Source organism: Trematomus bernacchii, unplaced genomic scaffold (genome assembly GCF_902827165.1).
Source record: "Trematomus bernacchii unplaced genomic scaffold, fTreBer1.1, whole genome shotgun sequence".
NCBI classification, from domain to species: domain Eukaryota; kingdom Metazoa; phylum Chordata; class Actinopteri; order Perciformes; family Nototheniidae; genus Trematomus; species Trematomus bernacchii.
Genome location: NW_022987973.1, coordinates 3562685 through 3581324, shown reverse-complemented (window position 1 = coordinate 3581324; position 18640 = coordinate 3562685). Strand labels below are relative to the sequence as shown.

At 42.4% G+C, this 18640-nt stretch overlaps 1 protein-coding gene across 1 annotated transcript in view; it reads right to left on the bottom strand.

Annotated features, from left to right (window-relative positions):
- The window catches only part of ush2a (Usher syndrome 2A (autosomal recessive, mild)), a 184516-nt gene that overhangs the window by 3468 nt on the left and 162408 nt on the right, over window positions 1–18640 (bottom strand). The window contains 17 exon segments of the mRNA XM_034116183.1: window positions 291–378; window positions 527–668; window positions 981–1064; window positions 1563–1739; window positions 1848–1946; window positions 2187–2305; window positions 2454–2599; window positions 2966–3058; window positions 3244–3450; window positions 7310–7640; window positions 8890–9059; window positions 9179–9460; window positions 9745–10114; window positions 10257–10618; window positions 10776–11117; window positions 11567–11708; window positions 12131–12216. Coding sequence (XP_033972074.1) covers window positions 291–378; window positions 527–668; window positions 981–1064; window positions 1563–1739; window positions 1848–1946; window positions 2187–2305; window positions 2454–2599; window positions 2966–3058; window positions 3244–3450; window positions 7310–7640; window positions 8890–9059; window positions 9179–9460; window positions 9745–10114; window positions 10257–10618; window positions 10776–11117; window positions 11567–11708; window positions 12131–12216 — 3240 coding nt within the window.

Below are 18640 nucleotides of genomic sequence, written 5' to 3'. Positions count from 1 at the left end.
GAACAGCTTGCTTGTTGTTTCAGCCCCCTCTGTTGGAACAAAGATTAGCAAAGAAAGGATTTGTATACCTAAATGTGTACAATCGGCGTAAAGAGTTTTTATCTGGTCACCTTGTGTCGAAGAAGACGCTTGTGAAACAGTCCTGTTTCCACTTCAGTTTTATCTTCCCTAATGTTTCTCCTGCTTTTACCTTTTTCTAAACCTTACTACCTCTCCCTTCTTCTCTTCTGCCCCTTCAAACACCCTGTCATCGTTCACTGAGCATCTGTTTCTCGTCTCTTATCGCTCACCGTGTACACCTCTCCTCCAGCCTTCCTGTTCTTCTGCAGCATGACCAGCGGGGGGCGCTCTCTGGCTGAGGGATTCTTCCTCAGGGCTCTAGAGAGGATACAACAATTCACACCCTTTTGTTGTTATTTACCTTCAGATTAAACTTTCTGTTTTTACAAAGAGTTATATTTATACTCAGATATATGTATTACTGCCTTAATATGCCATAAGCCTTTTACATGCTGCATTCAATGACCTTTGTAGCAGGAGGCCCAGCAGCAGGGCGAGCAGAAACAGACCCAGCAGAGACAACAACAAGATGAACCACAGCTCAGAGTAAACTGGTGCTGCTGACATGCTGATGCCTTCTTTACCACTGTCTTCAGGCTCAACAGGACCTGCAGAGAGAAATAAATAAGTTGCTATTTAACTGCATGTGATTTGACAACTTTGAACAAAACATAATGCTATTAAAGTCTCAATTAATGGAAATTGGGGAAAATGCCATGCAAACAGATATGCTCAGGAATATTCAGATTAGATTTTATACCTTGACTGATTCCAGCAGTGTGTGTGTGTGTGTGTGTGTGTGTGTGTGTGTGTGTGTGTGTGTGTGTGTGTGTGTGTGTGTGTGTGTGTGTGTGTGTGTGTGTGTGTGTGTGTGTGTGTGTGTGTGTGTGTGTGTGTGTGTGTGTGTGTGTGTGTGTTACCTAGGCCTGTGGCAGGGCTATATCTGATGGTGGGAGTACTGGCACTGCCACTGTCTGTGGTACACGTCACCTGAAAGGACAGAGCTAAGAGCAGAGAGGGAGAAGGGTTACTCAGTACCCGCCTGAAAGACAATAAATAAATAATAAATATTTCTTTTTTTTGCATTGAAGAATTACATATGTAGACTCAACAAAACAAAAAGTTAACAATCAATAACAACCCATAACAATAATCGGCAATAACACATTATTGTTATGGGTCATGCATAAATCAGGCAGAGTTATCCTTTAACAATAACTTAAATATTACATAAAGAATAGTAGGTGTTAAATTCTCCTGTTAAACAAAGTGAGACCTTTTTTTTATTTGTTCATTAAGGTTTTTAATTTAAAATGATTGTTCTAATATATATTAAAATATGTTATTATTTAGCAGTCTAAGAAAACATCCTATTTCTTTTGGAGAACAACATTTTTTGTTGTCAGTAGAGATTGATATTTTCCCCCCAAAAGTTGTTGCTACCTGGTATAAACGTGAGAGTGCATATATGCACCAGGTGTGTTTGGTATGTGTAATCTCACTTTTCTGCGAGATGCGTGGAACATGGAGATAGCTGTAGAAGCCGGTGTAGACCCTCAGCTGGCTCTCGGTCACACTGAACTCCTTCAGGTACCCGTTCAGGGAGAAGGACTCGGTCCAGTCCAGACAGATGACTGTCAGGTTGCTGCCCACCGAGAAGGGAGACACATACTGGGGGGCTGGATGGAGAGAGGGAGAGATAGAGAGGGTACACAGCAGAACAATTAGATGTGTTTTATATTTCTTATTTTAGCTGGCAGTGTTGAGGGATTGGAAAAAGGTGTTACCTTCGCTGAGTGTGGTAACAGTCGTCCAGTTGGAGGCAGTGCTGCCCATTTTATTGAAGCAGGCAGCTCTCAGCTGATAGGTGGAGTACGGCTGGAGACCTGCACAGAATAATCCAGTTGCTTATTCATACGCTACACACAACAAAGACAGACATTACCTTATCATGCGTCACTCGGTACTGGAGATTCTGAACTCTAATACTTGTTAGTTCAGATCTTTATAATTGTATCACTGTGGTTATTATTTCTCCTACTTATTATAGTTTTCTAATGTTGTTACTAATGAAGAAGTTATTTTGATTGGACATCTTTGTACATTGAAAAATATCTAGACTTTACCTGTCACATTGTAGCTCCGCCTTTTCCCAAAGAAACAGATTTCTATTGGTCCTTCGGCACAAGGGAGGGGTACAGGCTGGAGGGGCTGCGGGCAAGGTGATCTGAGATGTAGCTCACAGCTGGCATATAGAGAGAAAGTGAGTAACAGTGAGAGTTATGGTATGTGTGTTACTGTTTGTGGAGTCTGTGTGTAAACCATTGTGCAAACAGTTTTTAACAAAAAGAAAATACACTGAACGATGCGAGCTTGTCATTTTTCCGACTCACCTCTCAATGACTCCATTAGGTGCCAGAGGCTCGTCCCACTCCAGCTGCACAGAGCGGGTCGTCAGGGTGACGGGGCGGGGGGGAGGCTGGTGGTCCGGGGGGGCGGCCAGGGTCTGCAGCTCACTCAGAGGACCCTGGCTACAGCACTGCCAAGTGATCAAAACAGGGATACAACATCTACAGTTACATATTGTGTGCTTAGTTTTTCTTTTTAAATCATGCCTGGACACTTTACTTCTAAACTCCAAAATACTATATATTTTTTCTGTGTATCTGTCAGTGTGTCAAGTGTACTGTGCTATTTTGCAACTAGTAGACCAGATTAGCAGCAGACTGAATCTGCAGATGTTATGTCGGAATCCAAATACCTTCATTTGTCCCACAGAGGGGAAAGCAAGTAAAGAGCCAAAGATAGCTTAGTATTAATTAAGAAGCATGCATAACAATATTAAATATAAAAGTAGAAATGACACAATTTACCATTGACTATGTGCACACATTAGTTCCATTACCTGATAACAGGTGCAGGCCTCTACTCCTACCCAGTACTGGGTGTAGGGACGTAAACCATGGAGTGTCTGCTGATGGGATGTCCCCTCTGAAAGCTTAATGAAGAGGAAAGTGCGAGGGTGAGATATGTTTAAGTTTTGGGAGGTCAGATCATATCAAAGCACATTTTGGATGGAAAGAAAGGGGGAAGAGGGAATATGTGTGAGTGACACAGAAAAGGGGTTTGTAGAAATTCAGTAAAGAAACTGATTTCAAACAAGTGTGTAATGAAATGCTTTACCAGAGTGTGGTTGTTGTGGTTCACTGAGAACACTCGGTAAAGGCTAACAATCCCGTTGGGTCGTGCTGGAGGGCGGATCTTCACTACTGCTGAGGTCGCTGAAACACGAAGGAAAATAGGTGGGCCTACACCCTCAGGTGGGGCAGGTCCTGTTCTCCCATTGGCCCACGGACTGGCAGACCGACCGGCCGAATTCACCGCCCACACCTGTGTAAACACGCATATATTTGATGCGAACAATAGAACATCTGAGATAAAATGAGAACCTGACATAGACTTATTCTCCCGTCATTGGACTTTTAGATGCATTTTTATTAACTCTCAATGATGAAAGCTTCTCTTAATTACCCAGTATCCACCAGACCACCAAAAGAAAATAAGTAAACTCATCGGGCCATCGATCAAAACTACCATCAGCAGTGAGAGCAAAACCTTTTCAACATGCAACGCAACACGAACATATCTGCATGACAATTACTTTTCACCTTCATCAAGGAGTTACACGCACGCGCACGTGCACACACACACACACACACACACACACACACACACACACACACACACACACACACACACACACACACACACACACACACACACACACACACACACACACACACACACACACACACACACACACACACACACACACACACACACACACACACACACACACACACACACACTAATCTTATTTGTGTGCCTGTGTTGGGTATAATTAGAGGGTGTACACAGCACAGGGTCAGGCAGGGTGGAGATTTGCATGTGTAAGTCATCTGTAGCCTGTCAGAAGTAGTGCAGAAGGCAGATGGATGAGTCTGAGCTTTTCTGTTGAAAGTGTGTGTCTCTGTGAGTGTGATGTGTTGGTCGCTGTGACGGCGAGTTTTGTCCGTGCACGCCTGTGCATGCAAGTGTGTTAAGAGTGGAATTAACCTCAATAATAGTCAATTAGGCTGTGATCAATCAGACTGATTGATCTAAGTGACAGCACAGATGGACTGAGATGGGAGAGGGGAAAGAAGAATGGAAGATGGAGAGACTTGGAACGGGGAGGAAGAGGACAGGAGGAAGGGTGGACAGGGCACAAAGAGAGGAGGCAGGAGACATTTTTAGCTTTTCCGTTTTATACTTTTGTGGATACTGGTTGAGTTCTAGAGTCAAGTTTTTTCTCCGTATTTGTAGCAGGTGCCTTATTGTGTGCAGATATGTGATTGCAGCTTTTATAGTCACTTGATAAAATTACTTCACAAAAACAACATTTTAGTGTCTAATCTATTAAACTGAAAAGGGACATCTGCCCTTGAACGCTTATTTGGGGTATTGTTTTTGTGTGTTGACTAGTTTCATCTGGACAAACTGGCCTCGACTCGCCCACTGGCCCATGAAACTGTCTTCTGCTTTTAAAGGGGATGAGAGTGCCTGATGTGATTGTCCATTGTTGTGGCCCGCACTAACTCCACCAGCTCAGACTGCATGCTTACTGCTAATAATGTATTCATCCTGTTTTGCTGTCTTTTTTTTACTTTTAACCTGCTGCACCTTGTTTGTGTGAAACTCTGTAATAAATGAAGTAATGTAATAGTATCTGCATGTACTTGCAAATAAGTAAACTTCCCTATGTTATGTAATTATGCTAACAATGTGTTATCGTAGCTTTTATGGTTAGATTGTTAACTTGTGATTAAGTACTAAAGCTGTTATTGTTATCACATTTGTAGAACGGTATACCTTTAGAAATGATATAACATGCCAGAAAGCCTAAAGAAAAAATACATTACCACTAAATGAAAGAAAAATACATCTACTACACATGCAATTTCTAATGGGACTTGACTTGTTGCTTCAAACTGTTTCAGTAACATTTACTACCTGGCATCACATCAAAATCTAACTGCAGCAATGAAATATTTCTACCCAGCAACAACCATGTTCTTCCCCTGGTAGCAACACATTTAAATCCCCAACATGACGCAAGGCTTTTGGGCTTGATTAAGAAGTTTGTGCCACATAGACAGAACAGAGAAAAAAAGTTTAAAAATAAAGTCAGCCCAGATCACCTTGCCCTTGATCCAGCGCTAAAAGGTAGAACTCATCTCTCCGTCCCTATATCATCTACAGACTTTTTACGGCTTTCTTTCGTCTCTTGTCCTCTCTCCTCCTATTGGGCCGGGTTTTGGCTTATTGGACACAAAATAAAAATACAACCCGTTAGCTGCCATGGCAGCAAATGAGCCACCATGGCAACAAACGACTTCAGGAAGCTACCAGCAAGTATTAAAGCATTTTTATTGGATGGTTTGACTGCGGACTCGATTTGAGCACTCCGATTGGCCGTCGACGCTACTTGGCGGGTGCATCTACTTGGGGTGAAGGGGCTAAGTTGTGTGAAAGTGGGCAGTAATTAAAACCAAGCATAAAGCTGTCAATAGGAGCTTATGACCCAGTGTAATTAGCCTAATATGATTTCTCTCTCTGCACTGTGGTGTGCTAAACTGAACTGACTTATCGTCCTTGTGTACGCCTGAAACACAGACAGAGAGGAAGAGAGCCAGATAGGTACATAGAGAGATTAACAGCTAAACAAAAATAAAACCAGGCAGAAAGATAGACGTACCAACAGGTGGCTAGTTTAGAAGAAATGTTGATAGAGAGAGAAAGTATAACTTACTGCTTAGAAATAGAGAGATAAATGATATAATATGAATAGCCAACAAGTTATATTGTTTCTTCGCTTCACCGTCTCTAACACACACACTCATAGAGGTTTACGTGCACACACAGAGTAATACTGTGTACATGTGTGTTCACACTTATACAACCACCTTGTCCACGCACCCCAATCCCCCATTGACAAATCCTCAGGGGACGTGTAGCGGTCACCATTAAAAGGTCTTTCCAATACAAGCTCTGTTACCAAGGGGGCTAACAGTTAATTCGATTGGCTGGCTGGTAATCAGGAAGTGGGGTGCTCTGAGGGCCCAGTGATTAATGGTGCTGTTGCCCGCCCGTCATCTCCCAAAGCTCCTCCTCCCTCCCTCCTCCTGTCATAAATTAGGACCCTCGTAAATAAAGACGGCACCACAATCAGGCAAACTCAATCAATTACACAGGTTCTCTGGCCTCAGCTCGTACGTCTGACAGGCAGGAATGCTAATGTTATTGTTGCTTCCAAAGGGCTAGCCTGTCAATTAGCGTAGCAACGCACAGCACAACAGCATGAATATGGACCACACCATTTAACACCTGTCTGATTACATGGTGTTTGTGTTCCTGTGTGTCGGCGTGTATGGTAAGGATAGACTTTATTAGTTGAGGTTTGTATGGGATCTGTGTGTCTGCGTCTGGACTTTTGGAAACATTTCATTTAGAAAACAGGCCTCATCGGCTGATGCGTCATTCACATCAGATCTCAACTACAAATGAGTTACTCCACACTAACCTCGTAAATCACAATACAACTTTTCACTCTGTTCCTACAGTCACTGCAGAGGACAATAACTTTTCATATTTATGTATATGCAGAACACGTGTGCTTGCGTTTGTTTTTTTCATATCATTTTGTGTTTCGCAACAGATTTTGTATTTATTGAAGTAGTATTTTCTTGAAAAAATACTGTTCCATTTTACAGTCCCATTATGTCTGTAAATTGAAACACAGGCTCAAATCTATAACAACCTCAGGTATGCATCAGAGTTTGATACTAGACTATTTTTAGTAATATCATAAGGAACAATTCCACTTCCCCTCAGATCTTGATAAATATTATTTCAAAAATAAATATTTCAGTCTACTGTATATTTTCTACTTTTTAATGCTGTTTTAATTCTATTTTGAGATGTTTAATTTCTAGTATTGTTTATTTCTACTCTTTAATTTCTACTTATGTGCAATGCCTTCTTTTGTTTCTTATTTTTCAAACATTTCCCAATTTGGGATCAATAAAGTACCTCTTATCCTTATTTTATTGTTTCAATACATCACAGTTTACCAGGAATAACCAGTTGGAATTTGCTGTAATTCTTATTATCAACAAAAACACACATATAAATGCACAGAGCATTGTACCTGATACTGATATACAGTATATGGCTGGAGTGCTTCATCTCTGCAGGTGGTAGAGGCGTTCCAGTAGACAAGTGTCGCTGCTTCACGTCCGAGGGTATCAGTGGTATGGTCTAGTTTGCGGTACACCTCGTAGTGAAGGACTCTACCATTAGGCTGAGCTGGAGGGGACCAGGTGAGCAGAAAGGTGGTCTGCAGGCCTGTGTGTGCGTCAGGCTGGAGGTCTAACAGTGGCGCTGTTTGTCCAGCAGGGGGAGCCTCCAGAGTGAGTACAGAGGACCAGTCACTGGCGGAGCAGCCAAGCGCTGTGCACGCCTCCACCCTCACCTCATACCTACACATACACACATGTTTTGAAATGTTAGAATTATTTTGTTGTGAAATATTGAATTAGATGCTTAAAATACATCAACATATTTGCAATCAAAGACAGTGGTGTACTGAGCTAACGTAGGACCTAAATACTGAAAACATAAAGAATAAGAGCTCAGCAAGTGAAGCAATTGTTCAATCACTCTATTGACAGCATGTTTGAAATAATGTCTTTCTCAAACGAATATCTATTTAACCCACATTACTCGGTAATTAATTTGGAAAAACAGTTTTTTTTGGAGAGAAAATAATTTAGATGAAGGAGAGGAGTGAGGGGGAGAAAAAGAGAGGGAAGGTGATGAAGATGAGTTGAATGGATAGAAGGTCATCAGAGAGGGGGAGCGATCTATAGATGATAAGGTTGATGAGCTTTTATTATCTGAATCTTATCACCACGTACACTCTCACACATACACAACCACACTGACACACAGGTATAGAAACACCCACACTTGCACATGCATACGCACCCTTCGACACACAGACATACTCGCATATACATTTTTTTGTTTATACTGAACTGTCACATGATGGATGCATGACTACTGCTTAAAGGGTGAATCACTTTTATTTACAAAATTCCTGCTTTGTAAGATCACAACAATGTCCTTTTGACAGCCTGTTTGAGAGGTTGTTTTTCAACAAGATATTTGCATTTTGCTAAGTGCATTAGTATTCTAATTTATTGCACAGGCTTCAGAAATACAGCATTTGACTTATTTATTAATTATTATTAAGTATTCAAGGGTCAACACTGCGGTAAGAACCCCACAGTGATGTTCATCTTTTATACCTTACCTAAGATTATTTTTCATTTGAAGGCATGTTGTATAAATATTTAAACATACTGGTTTGGGACTTTTTTCTGTCTTTCTCCTATTTAGTGAATGTTTTTAGGAAAATTAAGGTTATTATTGATTAAAATGATAATCCAATGAACAGAGCTCTGCTATTTCCTGTTCAAAGAGTCTACCAAAATGTTTAGTTTTTTGCTACCAATAGATGGCACTATGTTCCCTTGCTTCTCATATTTTCTTCATTTCAGCACAAGGGGCTAGGAAATAGCTTTAAAATATTGTATCTTGGCGCTATGTATTAACCAAAAAAAACATACACATTATTTCGTCTTATATATGTGCCATATATCAAATGTATAAACTGCTGCATAAAAACCTAAATGTAAACAGTGGTGGAGATCTGTTGTGAGTGACCTGTGGTAAGAAGCCAGCCCATGCAGAGTGGTGTGTCGAGCAGAGAAGTCCTCGTCCTCTGGAGTGAACACAGTGCTGGAGCTGCTGAGATGGACTGGATCTCTCTGATGCACGGTGTAACTCAAAATGTCTCCATTGGGACGGGCCGGAGTACTCCACTCTACCCGCAACTGGAAACAACATAAACACTTCTTAACATCGATGTAAAGACAGTAGGGAGATAAATCTCAGCATTAGTGATGACATGATCCAGCTGTTACTTATATGGACTGAAGAGATGGATGACTACCTGGCTTGGTCCCAGAGGTGTCAGTGTGGGCAGACCGACCCCAGAAGGAGCTGACGGGGGAGTCTTTGCTGAGGCTGCCGCGCTGCTCGCTGCACCTTTGCTGTTGTTGGCCCTCACAACGTAGCTGTATTCTACGCTTGGCAGAAGTGTAAAGTCGTGGTAGTGGGTCTCTGTGCCGACATAGATAACTTCACCATCTCTGCGGAGTTCATATCCCGTGATGATGCCATTAGGGTGCTCTGGTTGTCTCCAGCTAACCTCCACTGACTCTGGACCAGTGACCTTAAAGGGAAGTTGAAAGGTCACGTTAAACAGAGCTATCAGTAGTGTAAGAACAATTAAAACTCAACAAATCTCCCCACAATTTTGTACTTGTTTTACAGATGATTCAATAATCAGTGCTTATGAGGTTTGGCACATTTGTACAAGAGGTTATATTGACTTTGGATGATTGATATTTCAAAGTCAAATTTTCTTGATTCTTTCTGGACTATAATGAAAATATGTAGGTACTGCACACTTAGTAACAGAGGTTTTAATTGAATGTCTAAAGTAAGCAAGCACACCTTAAGAGTCGGGGGAATTAAGCCAGTGGGAGGAGCCTCCCCGGTCACAACTGATTTTCGGTCGCTGCTGGTGCACCCACCGCTGGTACAAGCTGAAAGGACCAGATGATATGACGTGTGTGGCTGCAGATCAGACAACACTGTATGTAGGTTTCTCCCACGATAAATTTCCTGGTTGTTCAGTTTCAGCACATATTCTGTGACCTCTCCATTCTGTGTCAGTGGTTTACTCCAGGAAATGTTCAAACTGTTGGATGTGATGCTGTCCACTGCGGGAGCTTCAACTGTCGCAGGTGGAGCCTGCAGAGTTGTGATGTTTGTGTGAGGACTGTTGATGCACCCCTCAGACGTGCACGCTATAATGGAGTAGCTGTATAAATTAATAGAATAGAATCAAAGTTTAATCATTGTTTGAAAAAGTTACACGTTTTTTCATGGTTGTTATTTCCATAAGCAAGCTTTAGGTTAGTTAATTTGAGAAACACAATGGTATGAGTAAAAGCAAGCAGTACCTATATGTTGAAAATGGCAGGAGGTCTTCGTCTGTGTAGCTGAGCACAGTAGGGTCAAAACTAAAGGAGAAGCTGACATTGTTTCTCTGAATCCTGTAGGACTGAAGTATCCCATTGGGCTCCAATGGGGGAGACCAGGCAACCAACACCTTACTGGGCTGGCCTTGGAGGTGACTCACTGTCGGGGGAGCCAGACCTCGAGGGGAAGCCTGTTTGGTTGTCACGGTTACCCAGGGGCTGCGGGTGTGTCCGGCAGGGTTGTGAGTCTGGACGCTGAACTCGTAGCGTGTCCAGGGACGCAGACCAGTCACTGTATACGAGAAGCTGTCAGCATGTTGTGGGGATGGTTCTCTGAACAGCACCTGTTAGAGAAAGCCGGGGATGATTAAGGTTATGTGGTACAAACACAATATTGATTTAAAAACTCTCATTCATATGGATATTGGTGGCACCTCGTTATTCTTTCAGTGTAAAGAGAAATAATAAATGTTACCATGAACTGTCTTTAATTTAACCTACCTTTCCTCTGTCAACATCGTCTTCATTACTTCTTTCCCTGCCGAATTCCTCCAGACTTCTCCCAATTAAAGAATACTCTCCGATTGGCCCATTGGTCTGAGAGGGAGGGCCCCAGGTAAGGGACACACGGTCTGGGCCAACCAAGAGAGGCCTGGGAGGGGGCTGGGAAGCAGGTGGAGCTGCTGCGGTGGTGACATGCTGGGGAGGGGTGCGTGTGCAGCCTGCTAAGGTGCAAGCTTCAAGAGTCAAAGTATACATGGTCCATGGCTCCAAACGGCGAAACAGGAAGTTGCGTGATAAGCCGCTGAATTCCAAGTTCCCCTCACTGTACAAGTTGTACATCTGGAAAGGTAGCATGGGAAAGCAGTGGAAGGGAAATAAAAGTATGCTGTCAGTGGGAGAGGTCATATGACAAAGTGGAAACAGAGGAGGGACAAAGACATCAGAGAAGAACAGAAAAATAGTCTTTCTGTTATATGGTAGCGGCACAGATGCAGGCCTATTGCTGTGCATGTAGTGTGTATTAGAATATATATGTAAAGTGTGTGCTTATATATGTGAATAGCTGAATCACATGGGTCAATTTTGTGTCTTGTACGTTTGTAACATTAGTGATTATAATCAACTTGTTAGCTTTTGTATGTGTCTATGTATAATATTGGTATCTATTGGATGTTTCTTCTTGTGACACTGACTTAAACTGAGGAGCACCTTGCATCACGTGATCTGCTCAATTCTGTGTTTACACTCGGGTACGTGTTCTGTGTCTTTGTACTGTGTTTTGGAGGTACCGTGATAATTCCATTTGGAGCATGTGGCTGATCCCAGTTCAGCAGTAAGGCCCTGCCCTGCTCTCTCTGCTCCACCGTGAAGTTAGCCAGGCCAGCAGGAGAAGCCTCCAGAGTCCTGATGGAGACCCAGGGACTGGACACGCTACCTGAAGGGTTACACATATTTTCTTTGCTCAATTAATGTTTCAATGGTCGGAGCTGATATTATTAATTCTTGATTAGGGGTGACATACCAGAATTGAGGATATTTAAAATATGAAACATTGATAAAATGGTAATAATACACTTATAGTAATAATAATTCAGTGCTTCTCAAATTATCTCTGCTTCTTTCCGTTCTCGCTTTGCCTCCCTCTCCAAATGACCGACACACAAATGAATGCAATTAATTAATTTGCCAAAAAAAAGACAAAAAGCACAACAAACAACAAACATTTAACGCTTTTTTAAATGTTCTGTAGATGTTGCAATCATTTTGTTATTGTGGATAATCCTGTAGTGAAAATCTGATATTGTGACAGCCTTATTTTTGATATTTTAAATGAGTTATTGACCATCTTCAACTTGCCTGCCTCGTTCACAGCTTCCACTCGTAGACTATACTGACTGTACGGTTCAAGACCATAGACTGTTGCTTCTAAGACTGAACCCTGAAAAGGAAAGAGAGACAACGGTGTCATACGATGTGATATATCACATTATATATATAGAGACAAAATGAAAAATAAGAAAATAAGAATGAGAAAAATGTAGGAGATTAGGATTTGATGCAGATAGTTATAGGGCAAAGAGATATAAGAGGGCAAAGAGATATAAGAGAGAAAAGAGTGAAGACAAAGGAACGATTTGGCACGAGTTGAAAGGAGAAAGAAAACAGAGCGGCGATTGAAAGGGACACAGCAAAGTGAGTAGCATGCCACAGCAAGAGAAGAGAGCGAGTTAGTTACACAAACAAATCCTGCATGAATAAAAACCAGTGCATCACTCATTAAAATGGGGAATGAAAAGGAACACTGAAACAATGGCGAGCTAAGATGACATGACATGGGATTTGTGATATCAACATTTCAACATACAGGCTCTGCCGTGGTAAAGTAAGTACACACCAGAGAAGTGGCAGAGACAGAGAGACTGGCAGGCAGACGGCCGTCCCTCATGGGTGAATTCAAAGCTTCCAGATTGAGTGTTTATGTCACACATGCACCCTTTCATATCACTCACACACACACACACACTGACATAAACACTCACAGACACAGGAGGAGTGGGTCTGCCAGTAGCTTTAGGCAGTGGGACCCAGCCCAACACCCTGGCAGACACAGGGGCAGTGTGTTTGTGTAAGTGTGTGTGTGTTTGTGTGTCTGTGTGTGTGTTATACAGTGGGAACACCATTTACTAATTGATAAGAGACACACTGTTGTTTGAAAAGGCCCTGGCGTGCAATGACATGGTAGTGAGGGAGCACTAGTCTCCGGGACTGCCTGTTTGTTTGTTTGTTTATGACTGTGAGCTCTAAAGCAGCTATGAGACTGATGTTTATGTGTGTGTGTGTGTGTGTGTGTGTGTGCGTGTGCGTGCGTGTGTTTGTGTGTGAACATACTTCTGTGCTTGTACAACATAGCAGGCTATATTTTTTTCATGGGTTGAGTTTGCAGTTTTGAAAAGCTTGTCTATTCAGGACTGTATTTCACATAAGCAAGCATATGTAAAGAGATTAACTGGTAACCAACTTCAATGCAACGGCAAGAGGATCAAAAAGGCTCCAATAGAAACTGAATCAAATGAAAACCCTGACAAATCACCGTAGCGTGGCACCAAGGATGAACTGTCTGAACATCAACAGAAAGCATGTATTCACTGTTTTCATGTCTGGGAGCCAACGTGTTTTTCATCCACAGTAAAATAGGATTAATAAGCCCCTAGACACCTAGACACGAGCTAAATCCTCCTGCAAATCAGAGCACTTCTCAGTAAAAGAGGGAGGGAGGGAGGGACGCAAAGAGAGAGACACAGGGATGGAGAGATTGAAAGGGAAAGGGGCGGTGGTAGTGAGAAATTAGGGCAGAAAGAAATAAAGAAAGATCGGAATAAAATAAAGTATACATAAGTAAGGCGATGTAGGACAGAGAATTGGAAAAGAGGGATATAAAAGAGAACGAGGTGAGTAAGTTAATAACTGATGAAAAAAAAGAACAGACAGAAGGTTGGGGGTGTGAGAAAGAGTAAGGCAGAGAGAGATTGAGTGAATGGTTAAAAAAAGATAGAAGGAAGCTAAAGTGGGAGAGAGAAAAAAAGATAAATGTGGCAAAAGGGAGAGACAGATTAAGTGAGCGAGAATGAGAGATCTCTCTACCTTAAAAGCCAGTGAAATATGTGAGGCATGTGGCCTATAAAGCGGTTAACATATGCACATTGTCAATAGCAGCATCTGGCGCTGGCAGCTTTTATAGGAGCATGGAGACTCTGCTACACGCCTCTAGATGGCAATACATTCAAACACTTTATCACTGAAACACACCACATTAACAGCCCACTAACACTCACACACTCACACACACACACACGCGATCAAGCACTATGAAATTCCCCACCTCAGCCTGCTAAGTGCACACAAACCGACACACATACAGATGCGCAGACAGGCAGTAATCAAATGGTGCAACACTAAAACACATACTATTACATTACATTAACAGCTCCCCCAATAACTATTTCTCTCTCATACATACTCATGTGCAGAGACACACACAACACATGCTTTCATCGTATAACGGAAAATGTAGACAAAAACACACACACTTAACAAAATAAAGACATTACGGAGAAAATACCACACAGTTCAAAAGTCCAACTTAATTTTTTTCCGGTTTCATATTTTAGGTATATCATACAGAATTTGACCTTCATATCTGTAGGATTAAACAGCTAGAGGCATTACATGTCAGTTTATTTTTGGATGCATGTCAATTTTAGCACCAATTGTGGGGCTATGGGTTATATTGCAATCTAGCAATACGTATTTATGCTTTCATTTAGTAAGATTTTGGCCAGGTTGTAGTGGAGGATTTTACATTTTTGCTGCAGTATCAGCAAGATGAACTGGAATGATTGTCCAAGACTGCAGCAGAGTGTAGCTGCTTTTGACAAACTGTCCAACACATGAAGACCACATGAATCGCTACAATGTGAAATATGAAAGCAAAAGGTTCTCGTCAAACTAAATTCATTGTACATGTGTGTGTGGATGATCAAAGTCACTAGTTAATCATGCCAAATGCAAAAGAACAGAGGGAGAGCATTAAGTCAAGAGAGAAAGGGAGAGATGGGGGGGGTGCAAGACACATTTGCACAGATATAAAGGAAAGAAGGTGTAAATAAGACAGATGTAGAGAAAAGGAGACAATGATAGGAAAAGAAGAGAAGAGACAGGAAGAGGTCTCTCTAATTTAAACATTAAAGAGTCCTCAGATCTTACATGGTTCAACACAACTTAGCATTGAGGGCAAGGAAGCAATTTATTCAATCTTTAATTTCCTCATTCTGTCTTCTCTTTGGTGTGTGAGCTGAGCTACAGCAGGGGTCCTCTGGACAGTGTGTGTGTGTCAGTGTTTCTGCATGTGTAACCTATATTCCGTGTGCTCCTTGAACCTGGTGCAAATGCATCTTTATTGGTATCTATTTGTGTGCATTTGCATGTATCCTAACAAGCTCACATCTGCATGCATCTTGTTTTGTGCCCATGTGTCCCTAGAAGTGTGTGTGTGTGTGTGTGTGTGTGTGTGTGCAAGTGCACAGCTGTGTGTGTGTGTGATATTCAGGTGGAGAGGCATGGTGCGGCCGGGGGGACAGTGTGTGATACTAATTAAGAATAACCATGTGTATTTGTCAAAAGAATTATGCTGATTATCTCACAAAGGCCCCAGCACTGGGCCCCGCAGAGAGTCAGAGACAGAGAGACGGACTAACATTAGCATATGGCTACACACACACACACACACACACACACACACACACACACACACACACACACACACACACACACACACACACACACACACACACACACACACACACACACACACACACACACACACACACACACACACACACACACACACACACACACACACACACACACACACACACCACACACACACACACACACACACACACACCACACACACACACACACCCACACACACACACACACACACACACACACACACACACACACACACACACACACACACACACACACACACTTTCTGTCTCCCTCTTTGTCTCTCACACACACAGACACGTAGGTAAAAGTAAAGTGAGTGCCTAAGAACATACATGAAAGAACCATGCCTAATGATAGGTGAGTGGGGTCTACTTGGGCTGCCTTCAGGACGTTTCTCTTCTCTGGCCTCTCTGCTCTGTCATATTAAGTCCTGGAGAGATAATAAAGCACCCCGCTGATTCACCTTTTTTTATGTGCCTTAGTTCTTTCAGTGTGTGGTAAAACAGGCTATGATCAGATAAGCTTCAATTCAATCCAATTCAGTTCAATTCAATTTAATTCAGTTCTTTAGTCCAGTCTATTAGGACAAGCTGTGCCCTGACCAGCCCTGTGAGAGCAGTAATTGTTTTCGGAGGTTTCTGAGGTGAGCCAGTGAACCACACGCTGCTCTCTCGCGCCCCATGCCAAGCTCTAAAGCCAAGTTTGTGTGTGTGTGTGTGTGTACGTATTTATGTGTGCATGGCTAATTCAATGCTGCGGGAACAATTGCCCTGTGTCTGTTTGCAAATGCCCTGCGTGGGTGTCCCTGCTAGTCAGTGTGCGTTAGACAAACCCTGACACATACAGAGGACCGTGCGACACGTACACACTCGTACACACACATACAACACAACCATAGACACACAGAGTGCCATTAGGCATGTGTTTTGTCTGTGGCCAGCACAGACATAGAGAGGGACTGCAGGGGTCTGGAACAGGCATGCCCACTTCACACCGACAGCCATGATTGGCTTTGGCGGCTCCAGACCCCAGGAACAGCATATTTGGTGAGTTTGTATGCATGAGTTTGTGTGTGTGGTGTGTGTGTGTGTGTGTGTGTGTGTGTGTGTGTGTGTGTGTGTGTGTGTGTGTGTGTGTGTGTTTGTGAGATGTGGTCAAATTATTCCAAATATGGGGCAGTATGTGTAAAGTCTATACATATTTCCTAAAATTGGAAGGGGCGAGCATGTATTTGACTTGAAATGGACAATTTCAACACAAAAGCCACAATTATACAAAAATCATTTTCCTCTATTTAGTTTTTCTTGCTGTCTATTGCTGGGTAGAGTTGAGGAACAAATTGATACAAAACTAAGATTAACTTAAAGGGGACCTATCATGCAAAATGCACTTTTGTACGTCTTTTATACATGAATATGTGTCCCCGGTGTTCCAGGGAACTCACCAAGTGTCAGAAAACACAACCCTCTCTATTTTCCTCCATACCCAAATCTCTAAAAAAGGGGCTGCAACGGATCTGATAAAAACTGATCCAGATTTGAACACTGTCCTGACGTCAGGACGGTGGCGCTACGGCTATTGGGCCAACTCCACCAATCAGGAGGAGACCGCCACGGCCATTGCCGTTCGAAAGCGCTGGAGACGCTGTAGTACATATGCCAGGCCTGTAGATGGTGCTGTTCTCACTGAATCTGCCCCTGCACAAACAGAGCTATAAATTGTCAAATTGAGCAAAATGAGGCATGGCTAAAATGCATGATCTGTTTGGTATTTTGAAAAAAAAAAAGTATAAATATGCCTTATATAGGTATGGTCCTACACTATATTATTCAAATATAGCATGATAGGTCCACTTTAAATCATTTTAAGGGCAGTGAATCTACACGTTTTCCCATAACAGATTGGACTAGCTTTTTTGGGAAGACAAAATAGACTGCTGCACAAACACAAAACTAAATGTTGACATATTTAAAGAAAAACAAACACACAACATCTAAAGTCTGAATAAAGACTTACATTCAGATGCTGGATTTTAAGATTACAGCCTCCTCCAGACTACAGTCAAATGTAGGCAATATCCCACTGCCAAAACAAACACTTGACAAGGATTCAGTTAGTAAATGTCACATACACATAAGACTTTACAGTTTCCATCCACATGCCTTCAAGAGTTCACTCAGCCATCACATATATACAACACACATCTTCCTTCTCTCTTACAAGCCCTCACACTCAGCATTCCTCTAAAGTGATGACCATCATATCACAGTTGCTGCACTAAACACCCATTAAGACGAGTGGAGAGCACTACACTGGATAGTGCGGCCTCTTCTGAGACAGACACACAATAACACACAACCTGTCATTACTGAGGGGAATGAGTGGGTGAGAGAGAAAGAGAGAAGAGGGGGAGAGAGCACAACGAGAAGGAGGAAGAGGAAGTAGAAGAATATAAACTCACTTGAAAAAAAGAAATCACTTGAGAGAGTGAGAGTGAGAGTAAAGAAGAGGGAATGAAGGGGGGTAAAGATGGAGGATAAGAATAACATAAAAACTATAATTTGTGAGGTAGAGAAAAGCCAGATGGAAAAGTAGTGATGGAGGACTGAGCAGTATGGAGCGTGAGAAGGAGTTGTGACAAAGATGAGGAGACAGAGAGAAAGATTGCAGCGAGGAGAGGAGGGAGTGTTGCAGCCTGATTATTTGGCTGTTTATGCAGAATGCTGAGAGCCCTCCAATCAGAGATGGAAACCTCGAACTAAGGGGTCTGATAGGCCGAGGGCCAAACGAACTCTGCAGCAGTCTCCTTATTCTCTCCTCTAATCCTTCCTTCCTCTCTTCACCTGTCTCCTCCCCCCCTCTCAACCCTCTCTCCTCACCCTCCTTGCACTCAGCTCTGCATTGCTCTCTTGCCTCCGCTGTTTTGTCTCCCTCATTTGTTAAAGGGTGTCACTGGGTGCAAGGGCAAAGCCTTGTTATCTCTTTTTCTTTGACCACCCTCTGTCCTCCACTCTTTGCTGGAAGCGACGCAAAGAGGATAACTAAACAGAAAGAAAGGGAGTGTGCAAAGC